Genomic DNA, 19,116 nt, shown 5'->3' with positions numbered 1-19,116 from the left:
TCTAGATTAACTCTTGTTTTTCACAGTTGATGAGAAATATAATATTATTTTAACAAGAACTCTCTGATATTTTAAATAGGAAAATCATCAAAATAAAGGAATAAACATGCTAAATTCAATTTAGTCTAAGGTTATCTAATTTTATTTTGACTGTCTAATCTATTATTAGTAATTCTTAAAGTTATGGATCAACCAAAAAACAAGAAAAGAGAAGAAGAATGGTTGTTTCGCTAAAATTGAAAACTAAGGGTGTATTTGGTAGGAAAGAAATTATTTTTCGGAAAATATTTTTTAATTTTTCATGTTTGGTTGACTTAAATGGTTTGAAAAATATTTTTCTTCCAATTAGAGGAATTTTTTTTTTCTATCAAGAGAAGTAAAAACATTTTCCAAAGCTCCTATTTTTCAACCTTCCCCACCAAATTCCCCATGCCTACCAATCCATCTCACACCCCCAACCTACCGACCCCACCCCCACCACCACCTAACCCCCCGTCCCATCCCACTCACCATCCTAAACAAAAATATTATTAATAGTGTATTTTTTTAATGTTATAGATAGATTTTTTTTTCATTTCAATAAATGAGTATTTTCTTTTTATTCTGGAGGGAGGGGAGGGGAGGAGCAAGGAAACATGTGGACTTGGGGGAAAGGGGTGAGGAGAGTATAATAAAATAAATATTTTCTATTCTCTAACCAAATACTAAAAAATATTTTTCGGAAAAAGTTTTCCACTCACCAACCAAACAAGAGAAAATAAGTGATAAAACCACTCATTTTTCATGAAAAATATTTTCCTTCGTACCAAACACACCCTATGTCACGACCCAAATCAGAGGTTCACGACTGGCACCCGATACCTACTCAACCGAGCGCCACGTACCTTATTTTTCTTTTTCTTTTTATAAGTCTTATCACGGGCCATGATAGGCCACATCTATATATATATATATATATATATATATATATATATATATATATATATATATATATAATTGACAATATTAGAACTTAACTCACATAACTAATCCAAAAAATGATTTATATGGATACATAGGGGTCGACGAGGCCGTTGACATGTCATACCTAAAACTATACACAGGACACTGTCTGCAAAACCTCTAAGAAAACATGACCATAATATATAAGTCGGAACAGGGTTCCCGACATCCTCATAAAACAAAGTAACATATATAGAACGTGACTCGGCAATACTCCAGGAAGATGTGGAGCTCACCAACCAAAAGTTGATATCTGAAGGCAGCCTACAGTGGATGGTCCTCACCTCGCCTATCTACACCTGTGTGGCATGAAACACAGCGCCCTAGGAAAAGGGACGTCAGTACGAATAATGTACCGAATATGTAAGGCAGAAATGAAAAATAATAATGATAAGATACTATCTCGGGGAGAGATAAGAGTGAACTTATAACTTCTGACTTGCCACTGAGGGCCGTAACATATAGAATAAAAACCATTCGTATATATAAATAAAACTACAATATAGTAGTTCTGATTACATCATTCTCGTGGCGTTAACTGCCCAACTGATCAGTGGTAACTGCCCGACCGGCCGTAGTGCGGTGGTAAATGCATGACTGCCCGACCGGACGTAGCTCGGTGGTAAATGTGTAACTGCCCAACCGGCCGTAGCTCGATGGTAAATGCATGAAGATGCATGTACATGTATCACTATTTTATAAGCATTAACATTTCTATCATATAGATCAATATGGAGTAGGGACATACTCAGACATGCTTGAATATCATTTTACAGGAATAACGAACATATACATCCTTAACTGCTAAGAGTAGAAACACTTATGATATAACTTTACGTTTACATATCGTTACTCGGATCACGCCAAAAGAAAGAAGGGATAGCCTTAACATACCTGAGCCGATTCTCTTGACAATCCCTTTAATATACGTCAATTGCGATAAAATACGTAACGGCGGATCAAAATTGGAAACAATCTGTATGATATTCTGGAAGTAACTAAATTTTTAGTGGGTGAAAGGGAGTAGAGCTTTTTGAAAAGGTTTCTACTGTAGGTAGCAAACATAAAACATGGATCATGCTTGATCAAAAAGTAAACCTGAATTTTGGAGATTGGGAAGTCGATCCTGATCTCTGTGGCACCGTTCGACGCTTGTCCTTAATAGTGAAAATGGATAGCAAGATTGTTTGAATGAGCCATTCGTTTGAAAGCATGTATCCTCCAAGCTAATGCACAATTTTTTTCATCTTGACTAATGGAGTTATGTTAGACAATGTGATATTCTGATCAACTATCATTGAACTTTATCTTCTAACAATGTAACACCTATTTTAAATGACTAGTGAGTCATTGATTAGAAGGGAGGGGGCTGCCACGTTTTTTTACACCTTGAGTCCAAAGATTTTAGTCTTTATCCAAAGACTTTAATTAATTAACCACTAATTATTAATTAATTAGGTAATGTCCTATTATTTAATAATTAACTAATTACCCACATAATTAAGAATTATCTCACACTACTTAATATACTACTTACTTTTAACATACTTTATATAACTTACTATAATCGTCATGTGGTACCATATAAAATAAATACATATACTATTATTTTATTAAAACATCCATGTAGAAATATATATATATTCTCAACTTTTAATTTTCGTAATCTCGAGTAAAAACTTTCGTACGCTTAGTTCTTAAAATGGTAAAAAGATAACCTTCTTTTCTTGTGAGAAAATAATTTTTATCTTTACAATAAAGAAAATCTCATAAATTTTTTCATATTATGTGTATAATTGAAAGTAGTAATATTAATAACTATATAAAATCATATATATATTTTTTTAAACTGTTTTACAAAAAATGTTCTACTCAAAATACCATATATATATATATATATATATATATATATATATAACGGTATCAAGGTTGTTAAACTTACGGGGTCTTACAATGACATAGTCACAAATCCTTTATAACCTCATGAATAGTCTTAATCCCTTCAAGCTCATACAGATTACTACGACTTATCCTAATATTAAAGTACGGGATGTAACGCCCTAAATCATGTTATTTGAAAGAACATTATCAAATAAAGCAATACTTATCTACGAGACTAGACAACTTTCTCATTGAATTTTGTCTTTAAAAAAAATATGCATATACCCCACCCCCCCCCCCCCACAACCTATAACCGAAGTCCCAAATACATATTTTTTTCTTTCCGGGGGTCCTATTACTCCCCTGAACTATTTTAAAATAAAATTGTTACACCTTTGAAAGGCCACATGTCACGACCCCAAATTTCCTCTGTAGGAAGTTGTGATGGCACCTAGTCTCTAAGACTAGGTAAGCCTATCTATGCGGAATAACTAAATATAAACTGAAATTTAATCCTTAATAATCGAATAAATAAGAACTGCAAATTTAAAAATTTCAACTCCCAAAATCCGGTAGGAATAAGTCACAAACTTCTAAGAATTTATTCTTAATGTCTCTATACATAAGAGTCTAAAGGAAATAAGGAAGACAGCATAATAATATAGAAGGGGACTCTGGAGTTTACGGACGCTGGCAAATACACCTCAAAGTCTCCTCGTACGACTAATTCACTAATGCCTGGTCTGATAAGATGTACCTGGATCTGCACAAAAAGATGTACAGAAACGTAGTATGAGTACACTACAGCGATACCCAGTTAGTGGTCAGTCTAATCTCGGTAAAGTAGTGACGAGGTCAGGTCAGGCCCTACTAGAATAATAAAATACAGGAAAAAAGTTTAACAATATAATAACAATAATGACAATGGGGATAAATCAAGTAAGTAGTATGTCACAATTTAACTACACAGAATAAGGGCAATTAATACCTCGCGGAAGGGAAATAGAAATTTACAAATTTAAGAAAAACACCAAAAATAACCAAAGGCAATGCAGCCATAAAGAAATATCAACAAAGGCACTCCCGAGGTATCGCCTCGTAGTCTCAAATCATAAATAAATTCACAATATCTCATTTCCTTGTATCACCGCGGGAGCCTTCACATTTAATTTTAAAGAAAACATGTTTCCCGAAATAGCATCCCACGTTTTAGCCACTCTTATCACACCGCATGACTTCTAATAGTTTCCCTACTAGCCACGCGTATCAAGCCACCCTTATCTCACCGCATGCGTTTCAACACACAGACCTTATACCACCGCATGCGTATCAATATCACAATATATCACAATTTTCACCTCAAGTGCCCAAATATTTCAACTTACCAAAAATAAATCAACAACAAGAATATTTTCCACAATAAGGAGGTCATGGCTCAATCACAATGAATACAAAGTCTCACAAAATATTCAGCAAAATAATATCTATTATTTTCACAATACGGAGCTCACAGCTCAATCACAATGAATACAAAAATCTTCACAAAATATTCAACAAAAATAATATTTCACAAATTTACCATCTTGACTTAACATCAAATTTTTAAATATAAAATACTTCATTTTTAATAATATTTAAATTCAGAAATCCAACCTTCAAATAATGCACGGAACAAAAGGAACAGAGTTTCAACTAAACAGGTAAAACACTTAGCAGGAACAGGTCAGCCAAATTTAAAATACGAAAATATATTAATGATGATGAATATAACATAATAAAATAATTTAATTAATATGCAACAGTGCTCTACACAATTTAAAGACATAATCTTTCACATTTAACCCGTGCACACACTCGTCACCTCGTGTATACGACTTTCAACACATCAACATTTTTATATCAATACAAATCCCAAGAAAAATTTTCCCACACAAGGTTACACAAGTCACTTACCTCGAACCACGCTAAATCAGTCAATTAGTATACCTTTTCCTCGATTTTCCGACTTCGATTAGCTCGAATCTAATCACAATTAATTTGATTCAATCACTACAAATTATAGGAGTAGATTCCATAAGAAAATATATTTTTCCTAACAAAATCTGAAATCTAACCCAAAAATCGCTTGTGGGTCTCACGTCTCAGAATCCGACAAAACTCACAAAATCCGACAACCCATTCAATTACGAGTCCAACCATACTAGTTTCACTCAAATCTGACTCTGAATCGACATCGAAACCTCAAAAAATTATTTTATGAAATTTCTACAATCTTCCCCAAGTTTCCATCTCAAAACACTAATTAAATGATAAAAATAATGATATATTCGTGTATATTGACCAAATCTGAGTTAGAATCACTTACCCCGATGTTTTTTCTTGAAAATCTCTCAAAAATCGCCTCTCCCCGAGCTCCAATTTGTCAAAAATAGAAAATGGGACGAAGGCCCATTTTTTTTTATAACTTAAAGTTTTTGTTCAGGCGCTGCTCTCGATCCTATCCTCGATTTCTGGCCCTCGATTTCCAGCAGAAAAATTTCAGCAGCTATTTAAGTCCAAATTTTGATCCGTTAACCATCTGAAACTCACCCGAGGCCCTCGGGACCTCAACCAAATACACTAACAAGTCCTAAAATATCACATGAACTTAGTTGAAATCTCAAATCACATAAAACAACGCTAAAGCCACGAATCATACCCCAATTCAAGCTTAAGGAACTTAAGAATTTTCAACTTTTACATTCGATGCCGAAACCTATCAAATCAAGTCCGATTGATCTCAAATTTTTCACACAAGTCATAAAAGACATAACGGAGCTATAAAAATTTTCAGAACTAGATTTCGACCTCGATATCAAAAAGTCAACTCCCCTATCAAACTTCCCAAAAAATTAACTTTCGCCATTTCAAGCCAAATTCCACTGCGGGCTTCCAAAAATAATTCCGGACATGCTCCTCAGTCCAAAATTACCATACGGAGCTATTGGAATCATCAAAACTCTATTCCGGGATCGTTTACATATAAATCGACATCCGGACACTATTTCAACTTAAACTTTAAAAATTAAAACTAAGTGTTCCAATTCATTCCTAAAACCTCACCGAACCCAAACTAATCACCTCGGCAAGTCACATAACAACTGTAAAGCATATATTAAGCAGTAAACGGGGAAATGAGGCTACAACTCTCGAAACGATTAATCGAATCGTTACACCACAACCACATCATATGCTGATCGTTGAAGTCACGTGTCAGGTACATTTCATTAGGAATTTTTTTAATCTTTTCTTATTCTTTCCCTTGTTTTTTGTTTTATTATTCTATTCTTTTTTTATTTTTTTTCTTTCCCTTCTCTTCCTCCAATTACGTACCTTCTTCCTAAACGTGACCCCCCCCCCCCCCCAACTCCCACAAAATTCTTTCCAAATTTTTTAATTTATTTTTGTCCTTTTTCTTTTTTATTTATCAAATCTGAAATTATTGTTTAGTTTGTAGTTATGCAAGAAGAATATAATCATAAATGGTGGGATTTGCTATTAATATGATGAACCTGCTGATGAAAGTTCTGCAAAATTTGGCCGGAAAAAATAGATTTCGATGGTCGAAAAACTTTCTGGTGAGGAACTTCCTTCACAACATGATTATTTTTCTTGCAAATTTATGGACCGATAATAAAAAAAAATTCTACAACCCCGAATCCTTCACAAATTATTTTACTTCTCAAATCATTTAGAATGTATCTGCAATTACTGAGTTGTTTAAATAATTTTTATCTTCTTAAAAAGCTAGTTACACTATCTTCAACTTGGTGCTTCAATGGTATTTTGGTGACTTACTGTTGATTTTGAAATTGGGTATAGGGTGGCCTCTTGCACTACTAGAAATTCGGTAAAAATCGACCAAAAAAACCGACCACCGTTGGTCGGTAATGGTCAAAAACCGACCAAAACGCGATCATTTACCTGTGGACGGTATTTTTGTGGCCGGAAAGGAATACCGACCAAAGTTGGTTGGAAATTACCGACCAACTTTGGTCGGTCAATTAAATTCAAAAAAAAAATATTGCAAAAAAAACCGACCAAAGTTGGTCGGTATTTTAATTATGTAATAAAAAGATTCACCATCTGAGAATCGAACCGGGGTCTATACTTTGGCAGGATAATATTCTACCACTAGACCATTGGTACATTTTGTTTTAAGACTGTCTTTTATTTAATTTATATTCTTTAATCGTATTTTCGCACGAAAATAACCGACCAAAGTTGGTCGGTTTTATTAAAAAGTAAAATTACCGACCAAAGTTGGTCGGTTTTTTTAAATGACCCGCCGAATTAACCGACCAATTTTGGTCGGTTTTTTTTAATATTAATTTTTATTTATTTTAATTGAAAAACCGACCAAAGTTGGTCGGTTTCTTGAAACATAAATTTCGCGGGACTCAAAAATAGTTTTCCGCATTTTTGTGCTAAAGAAAACCAACCAAAGTTAGTCGGTTTCGTAAATATATATATATATATATATATATATATATATTATTTTTTAAAAAAAACTGACCAACTTTGGTCGGTTTTTTGACTGACCAAAGTTGGTCGGTCGACCTTGGTCGATTTTTGTCGAATTTCTAGTAGTGGTGGTAGTAGTAGTAGTAGTAGTGGGGGGGATGGCAAATCTGAGTGATTTTGCTTATGATTAGATCTTGTTGAGAGTTTTATTTTTGTGTGAAACGGATAGAAAGAGGAAGAAGATAAACAGAAAACAAATGGAAGAAGAATGGTTAGACAAAGTCGCCAGCGAGTGAATATCCGTCGGAATTAGAGAAGAAACGACAAAAGAAGTAAAAGAAAAAGACAAAGAAAAAGGAAAAGGAAAAAAATAATTATATATCTCACTAAAAATGGTAAAAAGGCAAAAATAAAAATCTAAAAAATTATTTTTTCTTGCTAAGAAGAGTGAAATACGCACACTCTGCCACGTAAGGTTTAAGGATACAAATAATACTACTTTAAAAAAATTTAGGGGAGGTAATAAAACCCCCACAAATATAGAGTATGTAGTTGAGAATCTGGCTATAGATCAGGGGGATACTTATGCATTTTTCCTAAAAAAAAATATAACAAGCAAAAAAAATCTTAGTAGTGTATTAATTATGCAGTTATTATTCTATATGACCAAATGTCATATTATTTCAAGCGACATATCAGGATTATCTTTACTAATGAGTCCTTCGTAAAGATTATAATATACATAATGTTATATGGTAAATAACATAGAGAGACAATTACATAGTGATTTATAATATAGAGATTATTATGTCATTGTTTTTTTATTAATCTATTTTTTCAAAAAAAAACATATTTTTATATCTGGATAAAGAAAGAAAGATAGGATAAAAGAAAAAAAAAAATTACAATCTGGCGGTGCGATTTATAGGTCGCATTTGAGGAATGCGATTTTTATATTGTAAATCGCAATTAGGCAAAGCCTCCCTTTGCTTTCAATAGTTTCGTTTATTGATGACTATTGAAAGAATGTTCACTTTTTATTGTCAAGAGAGAGAAACTCTACAACTATGTATATTATTGTACGGTATGAAATCCTAGAGTATATCATGTTCTTCAATATTTTAAATACAAAAATCAGTAAACCAACTGCTTAAACAACTCTTTAAACTTAGTTCGTTGAACTTGACTTAGCATTGAGTTCATAACAATCATTAGAGAATATATGCCTGACTTGTATGCATGAAAAAACTTAGATAGGTACATGAACCCAATGTTTAATTTGTTTATTAAGTTTTAATTGTATAATTTGGTTTGAAGTATTTTTTTAATTGATTCCTTAAAATTTGATAATGATGTTTTATTGTAAGTTACTTTACCGAGTCATAGGACCCTTTATGCCACCAAAGAAAACCACAACATGATTAACACTCTTGACTTTTTTATTGGTTGCAATTTTGCTGATTGCTTTGACCTTTGACAAATTAAAGTAGCTATGCTTAGTGATGTAAAGTTCAAATTGAAGAATTTCTTTTATCTTTGTCCGGAATAATTTTAAGTTTGGTCGTCCAACTCTCAGTTTTATTGCACACATTCACAAAATTAATTTTTGTAACAGAAAAATGACTCAAGTATGCTTATAGCATTATATATAGTAGAATGAAAAGTTAGAAAACTTTAAATTAGTAAGCTATTATATGCATAAAATAGCCATGTAAGTATCGCTATGTTAAAAACTCCTTCCACAATATTCACGCGGTACCACTTAAAAGCAACAAATATTTCGGTTCAATCTAATACTCACATGTCTTTCACCATGTAGCACATAAGTATTTAATTTTTTTTTAATGTGACGAATACGATTTTATTTTTGGTTTTTTTAAAGGGGTAGGACGTGGATATTCTTGCAATGACTTAATCTCTGTAACCTTATTGTTTTAATTTTCTGGCTTGAGATAGTTACACGTTAATAGTATGTGAGATAGCAAATTAAATTAGCACTAAACAAGATTACATGCAATGTCTTTTTTCTGTATCTTAACCTTTAGTACTTTGAATGATTTTGAAAGGGTAGAGAAAAGGAGTTGCCTACAACGACAAAACTGGCCAACTTTAAAGGGACAAGAGGAATAATCCATTTGAGTATTAATAAAAATTCCAATTTTTTTTTGGCAGCAGAATAAACACTAATGAAGAAGACTTTGGAAGAAATATTCTTATTAAATTTGTCAATGGAATCAAAGACGACCCACGTCTGTTGATACTTGGTGGCTTGCTTTATTTTTTTCTTCCTTAATATATAGAAGAAAAAAGAAAAGAAAAAAAATCAAAGAAATAATACCTTCTGAATTGTTTATTATACTCCAAGCAATTGAGAAGTTGCACTATAAGGAGTATCGCGGGACAGATGAGATCCCTTCATCATTAATTCGAACCGTTGAAATTGAAAAATTCTTGATAGAGTATGTGTCACCCTTTAATCGGCCATATGCAGTGTGCAAATCCTAATAATTAGTCGAGCCAGTAAATTTCGGATATCAAATAGTTATATAAAAAGATTGAGAAGTGTCATATAAATGGTTATGGTGATGGTGACTGACCACTTCTTTTATTAAAAAAAAATATATGAGATAAAAGGTCTTGCATGCCCAACAACTTTACAAACTTTTTTTCATTCAATCATTTATATCCCCTCTTTTATTATTTGTCCTCACTGATCTGGCAGCATCTTTTCTTTGCTTCTAATACAAACTAATCTTTATTTGCCCCTATATATTTGTGCTTTTAACTCTGCTTATTAGTTTGTTTTCAGCTTTCCAAAACTAGAGTACTCTACACAAGACTCAAATAAAATGGGAAGGCAGCCATGTTGTGACAAAGTTGGAATAAAGAGAGGTCCTTGGACTATAGATGAAGACCACAAGCTGTTGAACTTTATTCTTAACAATGGCATTCAATGTTGGAGAATGGTTCCCAAGTTTGCAGGTTTCATTTTTTGCTCATTGTCTGTATATATTATATCTTTCTTTTTTTGTATTAATCATCTGGTATCCGAAGTGCATCGGCTCGACTAATCCCGACTCGTGCCCAGTATGACTGTTGAGGGATAAAGTGCTTTGTAAAAGCAATCGTTTGGTACGAGGGATCAGAGGCGAAGCCAACCTATTATTTATAGGTTCAATCAAGCTCATAACTTTTATCTTAGACTTGGATTTTCAGTATAAAATTCATTAAAATTGCTGAAAAAATTGAGCTATGAACCCGTAACTCGAACAAGGTGATGGTTTCAGTGGTTGAAGTTGAAATCTTGAAACCATAGAATTAAAATCATGGATCCGTCTGTGCAAGAGATAAGGGGTAACTAATTCCGGGATTAAATTTGAGATGAGTTTATCCCACGTTAGGTTGGGATAAAATTGCGGTATAACTAATCCCGAAATTAGTTATCCCGGGATTGTAGTGTTATTTTTATTCTTATGGGAGGGTGGGATAACAATTCCGGGATAACTAATCCTAGGATAAATAATCATTGGATAACCTGTTTTCCAACCAAACGACCTCTTAGTTCTCTATTCCTTAGGATCGAACTCGAGACTTCCTGGTTAAGAGTGGAGGAATCTCAATCATCCCACTACACTCCAACTCGATGATGTATGTATATATTATAGCCGCAACGCCTACATGCAGAGTTTTGCAGCTCGCATATTTTAACTATTTTTTCCTATATAGATGATTAAAAGTACAGTGCTTAATTTGTGACGCTGAATTATTGTGTGATGAAGGTTTGCTGAGATGTGGAAAGAGTTGCAGACTAAGATGGATTAATTATTTGAGACCAGATCTTAAAAGAGAGCCACTATCAGAAGCTGAAGAGAATCAGATTATACAACTTCATGCCTGTTTTGGTAACAGGTTTGTTCATTTGAGATAGTATAGATCAGTACTATTGCATGTTTTTTACCACCTAATGTTGATTCAGATAAGGATTTAAGTTATATACACTGAAAAATATATAATTATCTATACGATGAGTTTAATTTAACTGATACAATAGGTTATTACTCTATTTTTCAGAGAGCTTAACTTTTATGCATTGTCAGTGTTGAATTTTAAGCTCACCTAAAAGATAATTACATGTAATCATCCGTAAAAAAATAAAACAAATAACTTGAAAATTTTAGCAAGTTACCTGCTATAGCTTAATGTGATTTTGCAAAAAACTATACGCTATTAGGGGTCGTTTGGTAAGCGGACTAAGTTATCCCGGGATAATAATCCCAGGATTATAATCCCAAGTTTGATGGAATAAGGGGAATAAGGTGGGATATCCAGTATTAAGTCTGGGATTAAATTTATACCATGTTTGGTTGATGGTATAAATTTATCCTTAATCCCTTACCTTATCCCACCTTATCCCGCGTACCAAACGATCCCTTAGTGTGCAAAACTTAAACTTTTCTGTTAAACTCTTTATGCAGGTGGTCTAAGATAGCATCACATTTTCCAGGCCGGACTGACAATGAGATCAAGAACCACTGGAACACACGGATTAAGAAGAGATTAAAGCTTCTGGGAATAGATCCTTTAACTCACAATCCAATTGAGGCACTTAATCTTGAAAACCTTGAACAAAAACCAGATGAGACGATCACACAATCCAACATGCCAACACATGATCATGAAACAGAGAATTCGTCGACAAGTAGCGATACTAAGAAGACAGAAACAGACATCAAGATTGATGATATTACTAATGATTTCTCAATAGTAGAGAATGATTACTCCAATTTTTGTGGAAACTTGGATGTGGACTTGCTGAGCAATACTACTAAAACTATGTCATATTCTTTGGAAACTGCTGAATCCATCAACTTTTCATCAGCATCAACTGCTACAGAATACTCAAGTAGTGTTGTCCCTGCAGAAGGACAACACTCTATACAGCAATGGTTTTACAGTGTGGATTCACTTTTCTCATGGGACAACAATGTCAATCAACTTGGAGTTGGAGAAGACTTCATCTTTTGGAGAAACTACAACCATTGATTACTCTATTTCTATTCTTCCTTCTATATCAATAGCTACATATATCTTTTTCTATCATAGTATTGCAGAATTTAATACACAACTTTCTTGAACTCATTTTCATAAAGAAGTCCTTTGTGTTATTGAACTATTGTCGTGCGACGAACATGACTTGTAAACTACACTAGTCAGATTGGAAAAACTTCTCAAAAAGGAAAGTCGATATCATACCATGTTAAGAGTTCGGTTATCATCTTTCATCAATCAGCCAACTAGATACACATAAAAGCCAAAGAAAACATGCAAGGCATGGCACCAATATTATTTCTTCATGCTTACATGTTCACAAAAGAGGAAAGTTACCTAAGCAGTTCCTTTTCATTTAATAAGTGTCTTTACTTCATTACTGGTGTACAACAACACATATGCCTCAACCCCGGCAAGTTCGGGTTAGCTATATGAATCCTCATTGTGTCCATTTTGCTCCATTTAGGCTCAACTATTCAGAATAACTGTGTGCATGATTAAAAATTACATTTGCTATTTTACAGTGGAGACAAAGATGTATTATACATCTTCCTTGTGTTCATGATCGGAAGATTTAAGTAACGGCTTCTTGCCTATCACATCAACATCTTGAGAAGTTGTAGTCTTCCAAGCAGGATAGAGCACATAATGTTGCAAAATGAAGAGAATGTCAAAGAATATTGATATCTGCAACATTCACCCACCAAACCAAATAGTAGTCAGAGCCTCATGATACTAGCAATAGAAGTGCTAACATTAGGAAAAAGGAAGAACTTAATTAAGAAGAAATTAGTTTTTATTGGTTTTGTGTGCAGGTATCCCGGTATCTTAGGCTTCAGTTTCAGGAAAAGGAAATTGTCTAACAAAGGGGAAAGATCATAGAAGATATTCATAAGGCCAAGCCGATCCGCGGTTCATACTAATAAGGCCTTGCACCATTTCTAGCAGTAAGTTGCTGCATTTCCTTGTAAGTGTAAACCCCTCATTACTTGATCTATTTCTTTTTCACAAGTCTTCTATGCTCTAACGCTATGGCATATGAGCCGTTCCAGTGGATGAAGTGGTTTTGGAATGAAAAAAAGTGAACGAAGTAGAATAAAGTTTCTAAACGGTGAAATCAGATATAATATCTATAGACATGATGACCACAGCAAATTGACAGATGGATGAAAGTAACGATCCATACCAGTGACAATAAAGTCTTGCCTATGTTTCCATAAAAGTTCACCCATGAATCTGTGGAAAGGCACATATACAACGTTTTTAGGCTTCACCAGAAAATTAACTAGAGACCGCAAATTATTTCGGAAGAAGTTCATATACTTGAAAGACAGAAACTCACTCTGATCTATGGATTGCACTGCCATCTGTCCATAATTCGTCAGACCTCCAAGCAAGTCCAGCAAAATGTTGCCAATACTAAATCCAATAGTACTCTTTCGCTGAAAGTTCATAATAGCCTATAAATTTGAAAGAAGCAAGAAGTTAATCCAGGCTGTGGAAAGAAACTAACACTGACAAGCAGAATCAATGAAATACAGGAATATAGATGTATCAAACAATTTTAGTAATTTGAAGTAAAGAGACAACCAAAATGAGGGCGCAATTGATCGGAAGGTGCAAGAATTTTGAAAACAAACAAGTTGAACGTGTGCAGTTATTACCTGAGGAATGTACTTAATCACTGTCATAACAACCTGCAACGTGCTGCAATCAAGAGTCAAACATAAAACATTAGCACTTGGAACATGCACATTAGCAGTGAATCTAAATAACTCATACACCACATATATAGAAGTATAAACACTTGCCTTTTAGAAAGAAAATGACAAAGAAGATATCAAGCTCACAAGGTACTTCATAAGTACACACAAACACCACACACACCACCCATCTTTGGTCTAGTGGTAAGAGCTCAGCACGTGATGTGTGGGTTAGGCGCACATCACAGGTTGGAACCTTGCGCAGATAAAAGCCTGGTATTAAGTGGAAGAGTAGAGGGACGGCCCATTATCCATTGAGTTTCGAACCATGTACCACTGGCCTCGGGGATTTCTCGGTTATCCAAAGGAAAAAGGTATTCCGGAAGTGGCCAGTGAATAGGCTGATGTCTGATAATCTATTACTATACAAATCTCTTATCCATTAAGTAAACACTCAATAATCGGTGCCTTATTGATTAGTACTTATTTATCTTAGATGGAGAGGGATAGATAGCACGGGCAGCGCCAGCCTTCTAACTTCAATCAAAATAACTGATAAAATTTTCTAGGGGAGGAACTATGTATCAATTAGGAATGGTTCTTACTTGAAGCAGGAGACCAGCCAAAGCCAAGAATGGCTGGGGAGAGCTACGAACACACAAACTGCAACAGTTAACCAAGCAACAGACACGATTGCTATAGAAGTCTTTGCAACCTTCTGGTTTCCGCGCTGTAAAGAAAGCAATCATCGTCAAAGTGAGTAAAAGGCTTTTATCAGGGTCTCAATCCTTCACCTCATTTCCAGTTCCCTATCCATAGAAAATTTGAACTTAAGAGCAAATAGGAATGGTCCACTTACATCATAAATAGCAATCTGAAACAGGGTAAATGCAGTCAATAGAACAGCATGGACTGAGAAAGCAACATCATTGGCAGCCACAGGTATCATCTGCAGTTGAATATGAAAGGCAATAAGCATGCAAGTCATTAAATTACATGGAAACTTCCTTCAGATAATATCAATAGTTAACAAGAGATCAAAATGCCAATAGTTCTTAAGAAAAGGAGACAAGACAAAAGTAGTAATACTATTATATGACCAGTTAATTATGAAAAACCCACTGGTTTTCTTTCCAAAATAAGGATTTTGTTTTCTGACCAGCTTTCATGTATTCTTTCCATTTCTTGTAAGATGATGGTGTTTGACCAGCTTGAGTGCCTCGACTAATCCACCGAGCAGTTTGCTACAACTCATAAGCACAGAAACTACAAGCTAGCGAGCAACGGCTGAATCCACCCCTTTGGTGAAAAACTGTAATACTCCCTGAGGAATTCCCAACAGACCTCCAGTACTCAAAGTGAATTGTCTATGTGCTCTCCTTTGTCTCATTGTTTATCTCGTAATCCTTTGACTCCTCCCTAAAGCTAGCTCCTGGAGGTAATCTTGACCAACAAGATGGGCTTTCACTAGTGTTCTAGTAGCCGGGATTCGAACTATGATCTCCAGGTTATTACTCCTATGCCCCAACCACTCTACCATCCGTTGGCGAGTTTGTTTCAAACCAAATTCTACTAAAGGTTACCAAAACATCCACTATTTCTTTGTGACAATATGTCCGAATTTTAAATAAGTATAAAGCATCTATCTTAATATTTTTTTGAAAAAATATAATCAGTGCATTTGACTGCACACAGCTGCCACAAGGCTAGATCAAGCAGTGAACTAAGCTAAGAAAACCACAAAAAGCAAAAAGTCAAACCTCATTATAGCCATATTTCTGACGGTACTGCATCTGAACAGCAGAATTAAAGAACATGGAAGCATTATAAATGAGATACGATGAGTGCTTGGTCAAATTCAATACCACGAAATCGAAATTCAACCCCACCACACTGCGTTTCAATACACAAAAACAAAAAGGGTCAAAATTAAAATCCATAAAGATATGAACTTTAATGTAAACAAGCAAAAAAAGAAACGAAACCTTTTGCGTCGGAAATTCAAGATGACTTGAGGGTAAAAACTAATGGACCAAGAGAAAAATGCAACCCATCCTAAAAAATTGTATAGAACTTCGAGAGGAATTGAATTCCACGACGCCATAACTTACTCTTTGGATTGTTTTCTCCAAATCCAAACAATGAATCTTTATATTTGTAGTAAAGTGAAGATTCTTTTTTGGTGATGAAATATGGTTAAGCCAATGAAATTACTGCACCGGTTTAAATGGCCAACTGATATTTTGACCCGCCTGGGAAATGAACTGAAACGGGCCCCAAAGATGTGGCTTTTTTTGTAAATGTATGTGGCCCGGAATCGGGTCTCATTCACACCACTTCCACCATATAAGACATAGGGAAAATACATACTTTAAAGTTTAAAGACATTTTTCCGTTCCTATATAATATTTGAAACCTTATTATCAAAAATATTTTAGTTTTAGTATTTACCCGACCTAAACATGTTTTAGCTATAAAAAATACATCTTTGTTTAAATTAGACTCCTTTATGCGGTAATCTTCCTTATTTAGACGCGAGATTTTGGGATCGCTTACATTTCAGTTAGAGATTTTACTGACGCAATCATCGCACTATAATCAAGGCAACATATTTGTAGAATCCTTCTATTATGCAGATTTCATCTGGTTATCATCGCATCATAATCAAGGCAACATATCTGTAGTATCCTTCTATTCTCTGGTTTTCTTTAGTTTCCTCTAGTTTTCCATAAACAAAGGTTTTGAAGAAAACAATTAGCTACAATTGAATTGAATTTTGCGACATAATATCAAAATTAGCGATTATGCTTCAGCTCAATGGTCGGTGGGATAGCGTTGGGAGATACAAAGATTTTGATGTTGACGGAATTGTAGTCAATGAAGATTCAAATTATAGTTAATTGAATTTCACAATTGCAGAGCATCTAATGATCGATACCTCCGCAAAAATTATCGAAATCAAATACGCTGTCAACGAACGTTGTCCTCCAATGAAAATTCGGAACGATATGGGAGTCCGAGTGTATATGGAGACAAAAAAGGAAAATAAAAACTTAGGAATGTATCAACAGTGTATAACATTGCGTGATTTCGATTTGGAATACAATATGTCGAATGCGAGCACAATTGCAGGTTTGCTCTGTTTTTCCAGTGCTGATGTTTTTTCAATTTCAAGTGTTCTACAATTTTACTATTTATTATCTACAATAATATTACATAACAAATGTAGTTCAACTATTATGTCTCTACAAGTATTCTGTCAAATACTGAACACAACTATTATGTCTCTACAAGTATTCTGTCAAATACTGAATACATGAATATACAGAGGTCTGAATTACTATACTTTTAATTGAGTATAGGTTCTTATAATTATCGTAATACTAACGTAGTAAAATTGTCAAGCAATTGTAACACAATTGGAGAAGTATCAGGAACAGTGAAGTTGATTGATATGCAAACATCTCCGGCAATTGTGGAATATGAAAGTATCATCGTAACAGAACATACGCCAAATGTAATTGAAGTAGGCCAAGTTTACCAAGATAAGTAAATAATTGTCAGTGCAATGAAATACTATTCTGTCATGAATAAGTTTGAGTTTAGGGTGAAAAGGTCTAGTGCAAGAAGGTAGGAACATTTTATTTGTCAAATTCATATTGTGTATAAGTTATAGTTTTTTCTATATAAATTGTTTGTGTAATGACCCAACCGGTCATTTTAACTTTTAGAACCACGTTCCCTAAAATAAAACTTTTCGTAGGTGCTTGTAATAATTTATGACTTGCGGGGATGGTTGGTTCGGGATTTGGAAGTGTTTGAGGTGAAACCGGAACACTTGGTTCCTTAAGTTGGCCTTAAAGTGCTAAGTTTGACTTCGGTCAATATTTTGAGAAAACGACCTCGGAATAGAATTTTTATGATTCCAACAGCTCCGTATGGTAATTTTGGACTTAGGAGCGTGATCGGAATTTTATTTGGAAGTCCGTAGTGAAATTAGGCTTGAAATGGCTAAAATAGAAATTTAAAGTTTGAAAGTTTGACCGGGGGTTGACTTTTTGATATCGGAGTCGGAATCCAATTTCAAAAATTTTTATAGCTCCGTTATGTAATTTATGACTTGTGTGTAAAATTTGAGGTCAATCGGAGTTGATTTGATAGGTTCCGACATTGAACGTAGAAGTTGAAAACTCTTAGTTTCATTAAGCTTGAATTGGGGTATGATTCATGGTTTTAGCATTGTTTGATATGATTTAGAGGTTCGACTAAGTTCGTATGATATTTTAGGACTTGTTGGTATATTTGGTTGAGGTCCCAAGGGCCTCGGATGAGTTTCGGATGGTTAACGGATCAAAAGTTAGACTTAAAAAGCTGCTGCAATTTTCTCTTCTGCTGCATACTCTGGGCTGTGATCGAGCCCCAGATATCGAGCCTCAGATCGAGCCCCAGATATCGAGCCTCATATCGAGCCCCAGATATCGAGCCCACGATCGAGGCTTGAGTCGAAGCCAGGGACGAGGCTCAGTATCGAAGCCTCGATCGAAGGCAAGGCTCGAGGGCATGATCGAAGATAAGGCTCGAGGGCTAGGATCGAGACCCATGCTCGATGCCCTGATCGAAGGCTCAAGCTCGATGCTATGATTGAGGCTATGATCGAAGGCCCAACCTCGATACCCTGATCGAGGCCATGACCGAGGTCCAGGCTCGAGCCTGTGATCGAAGTCACGATCGAAGGTAAGGCTCGATGGCATGATCGAAGGTATGGCTCGAGGGCTAGGATCGAGGCCCAACCCTCGATGCCCTGATCGAAGGCACATGTTCGATGCCGCGATCGAGGCCCTGTTCGAGGCCCAGTTCCGAACTGCTGGGCAGTTATAAAAACAGAGGACATTCGTCCCATTTGCCATTTTTGGCAAACTTGAGCTTGAGCAGAGGCAACTTTTGGCAGATTTTCAAGGGAAAAACATTGGGGTAAGTG

At 34.9% G+C, this 19,116-nt stretch overlaps 2 protein-coding genes and 1 long non-coding RNA gene across 3 annotated transcripts; 1 reads left to right on the top strand and 2 right to left on the bottom strand.

Annotated features, from left to right (window-relative positions):
• Positions 1–1,029: 1,029 nt before the first annotated feature.
• LOC138899629 (uncharacterized) lies at positions 1,030–2,285 on the bottom strand. Its single transcript, XR_011411379.1, has 2 exons — positions 2,101–2,285; positions 1,030–1,325 (listed from the first exon to the last, which is right to left on the bottom strand). It is a non-coding gene; the product is annotated as an uncharacterized lncRNA (long non-coding RNA).
• A 7,904-nt stretch (positions 2,286–10,189) lies between these two features.
• On the top strand, positions 10,190–12,556 carry LOC104092268 (myb-related protein 315-like). The gene is made up of 3 exons (XM_009597817.4): positions 10,190–10,368; positions 11,166–11,295; positions 11,862–12,556. The coding sequence occupies exons 1-3, from the start codon at positions 10,236–10,238 to the stop codon at positions 12,427–12,429; spliced, it is 831 nt and encodes a 276-aa protein (XP_009596112.1). The 5' UTR covers positions 10,190–10,235; the 3' UTR covers positions 12,430–12,556.
• An 87-nt stretch (positions 12,557–12,643) lies between these two features.
• Positions 12,644–16,361, bottom strand: LOC104092269 (cystinosin homolog). Its single transcript, XM_009597818.4, has 8 exons — positions 16,124–16,361; positions 15,899–16,031; positions 14,998–15,087; positions 14,744–14,868; positions 14,100–14,142; positions 13,778–13,895; positions 13,622–13,671; positions 12,644–13,122 (listed from the first exon to the last, which is right to left on the bottom strand). The coding sequence occupies exons 1-8, from the start codon at positions 16,240–16,242 to the stop codon at positions 12,976–12,978; spliced, it is 825 nt and encodes a 274-aa protein (XP_009596113.1). The 5' UTR covers positions 16,243–16,361; the 3' UTR covers positions 12,644–12,975.
• Positions 16,362–19,116: the final 2,755 nt, after the last annotated feature.

This window comes from Nicotiana tomentosiformis, chromosome 9 (assembly GCF_000390325.3).
Source record: "Nicotiana tomentosiformis chromosome 9, ASM39032v3, whole genome shotgun sequence".
In the NCBI taxonomy this organism is placed as follows: domain Eukaryota; kingdom Viridiplantae; phylum Streptophyta; class Magnoliopsida; order Solanales; family Solanaceae; genus Nicotiana; species Nicotiana tomentosiformis.
This window is presented reverse-complemented; position numbering and strand designations above follow the sequence as displayed.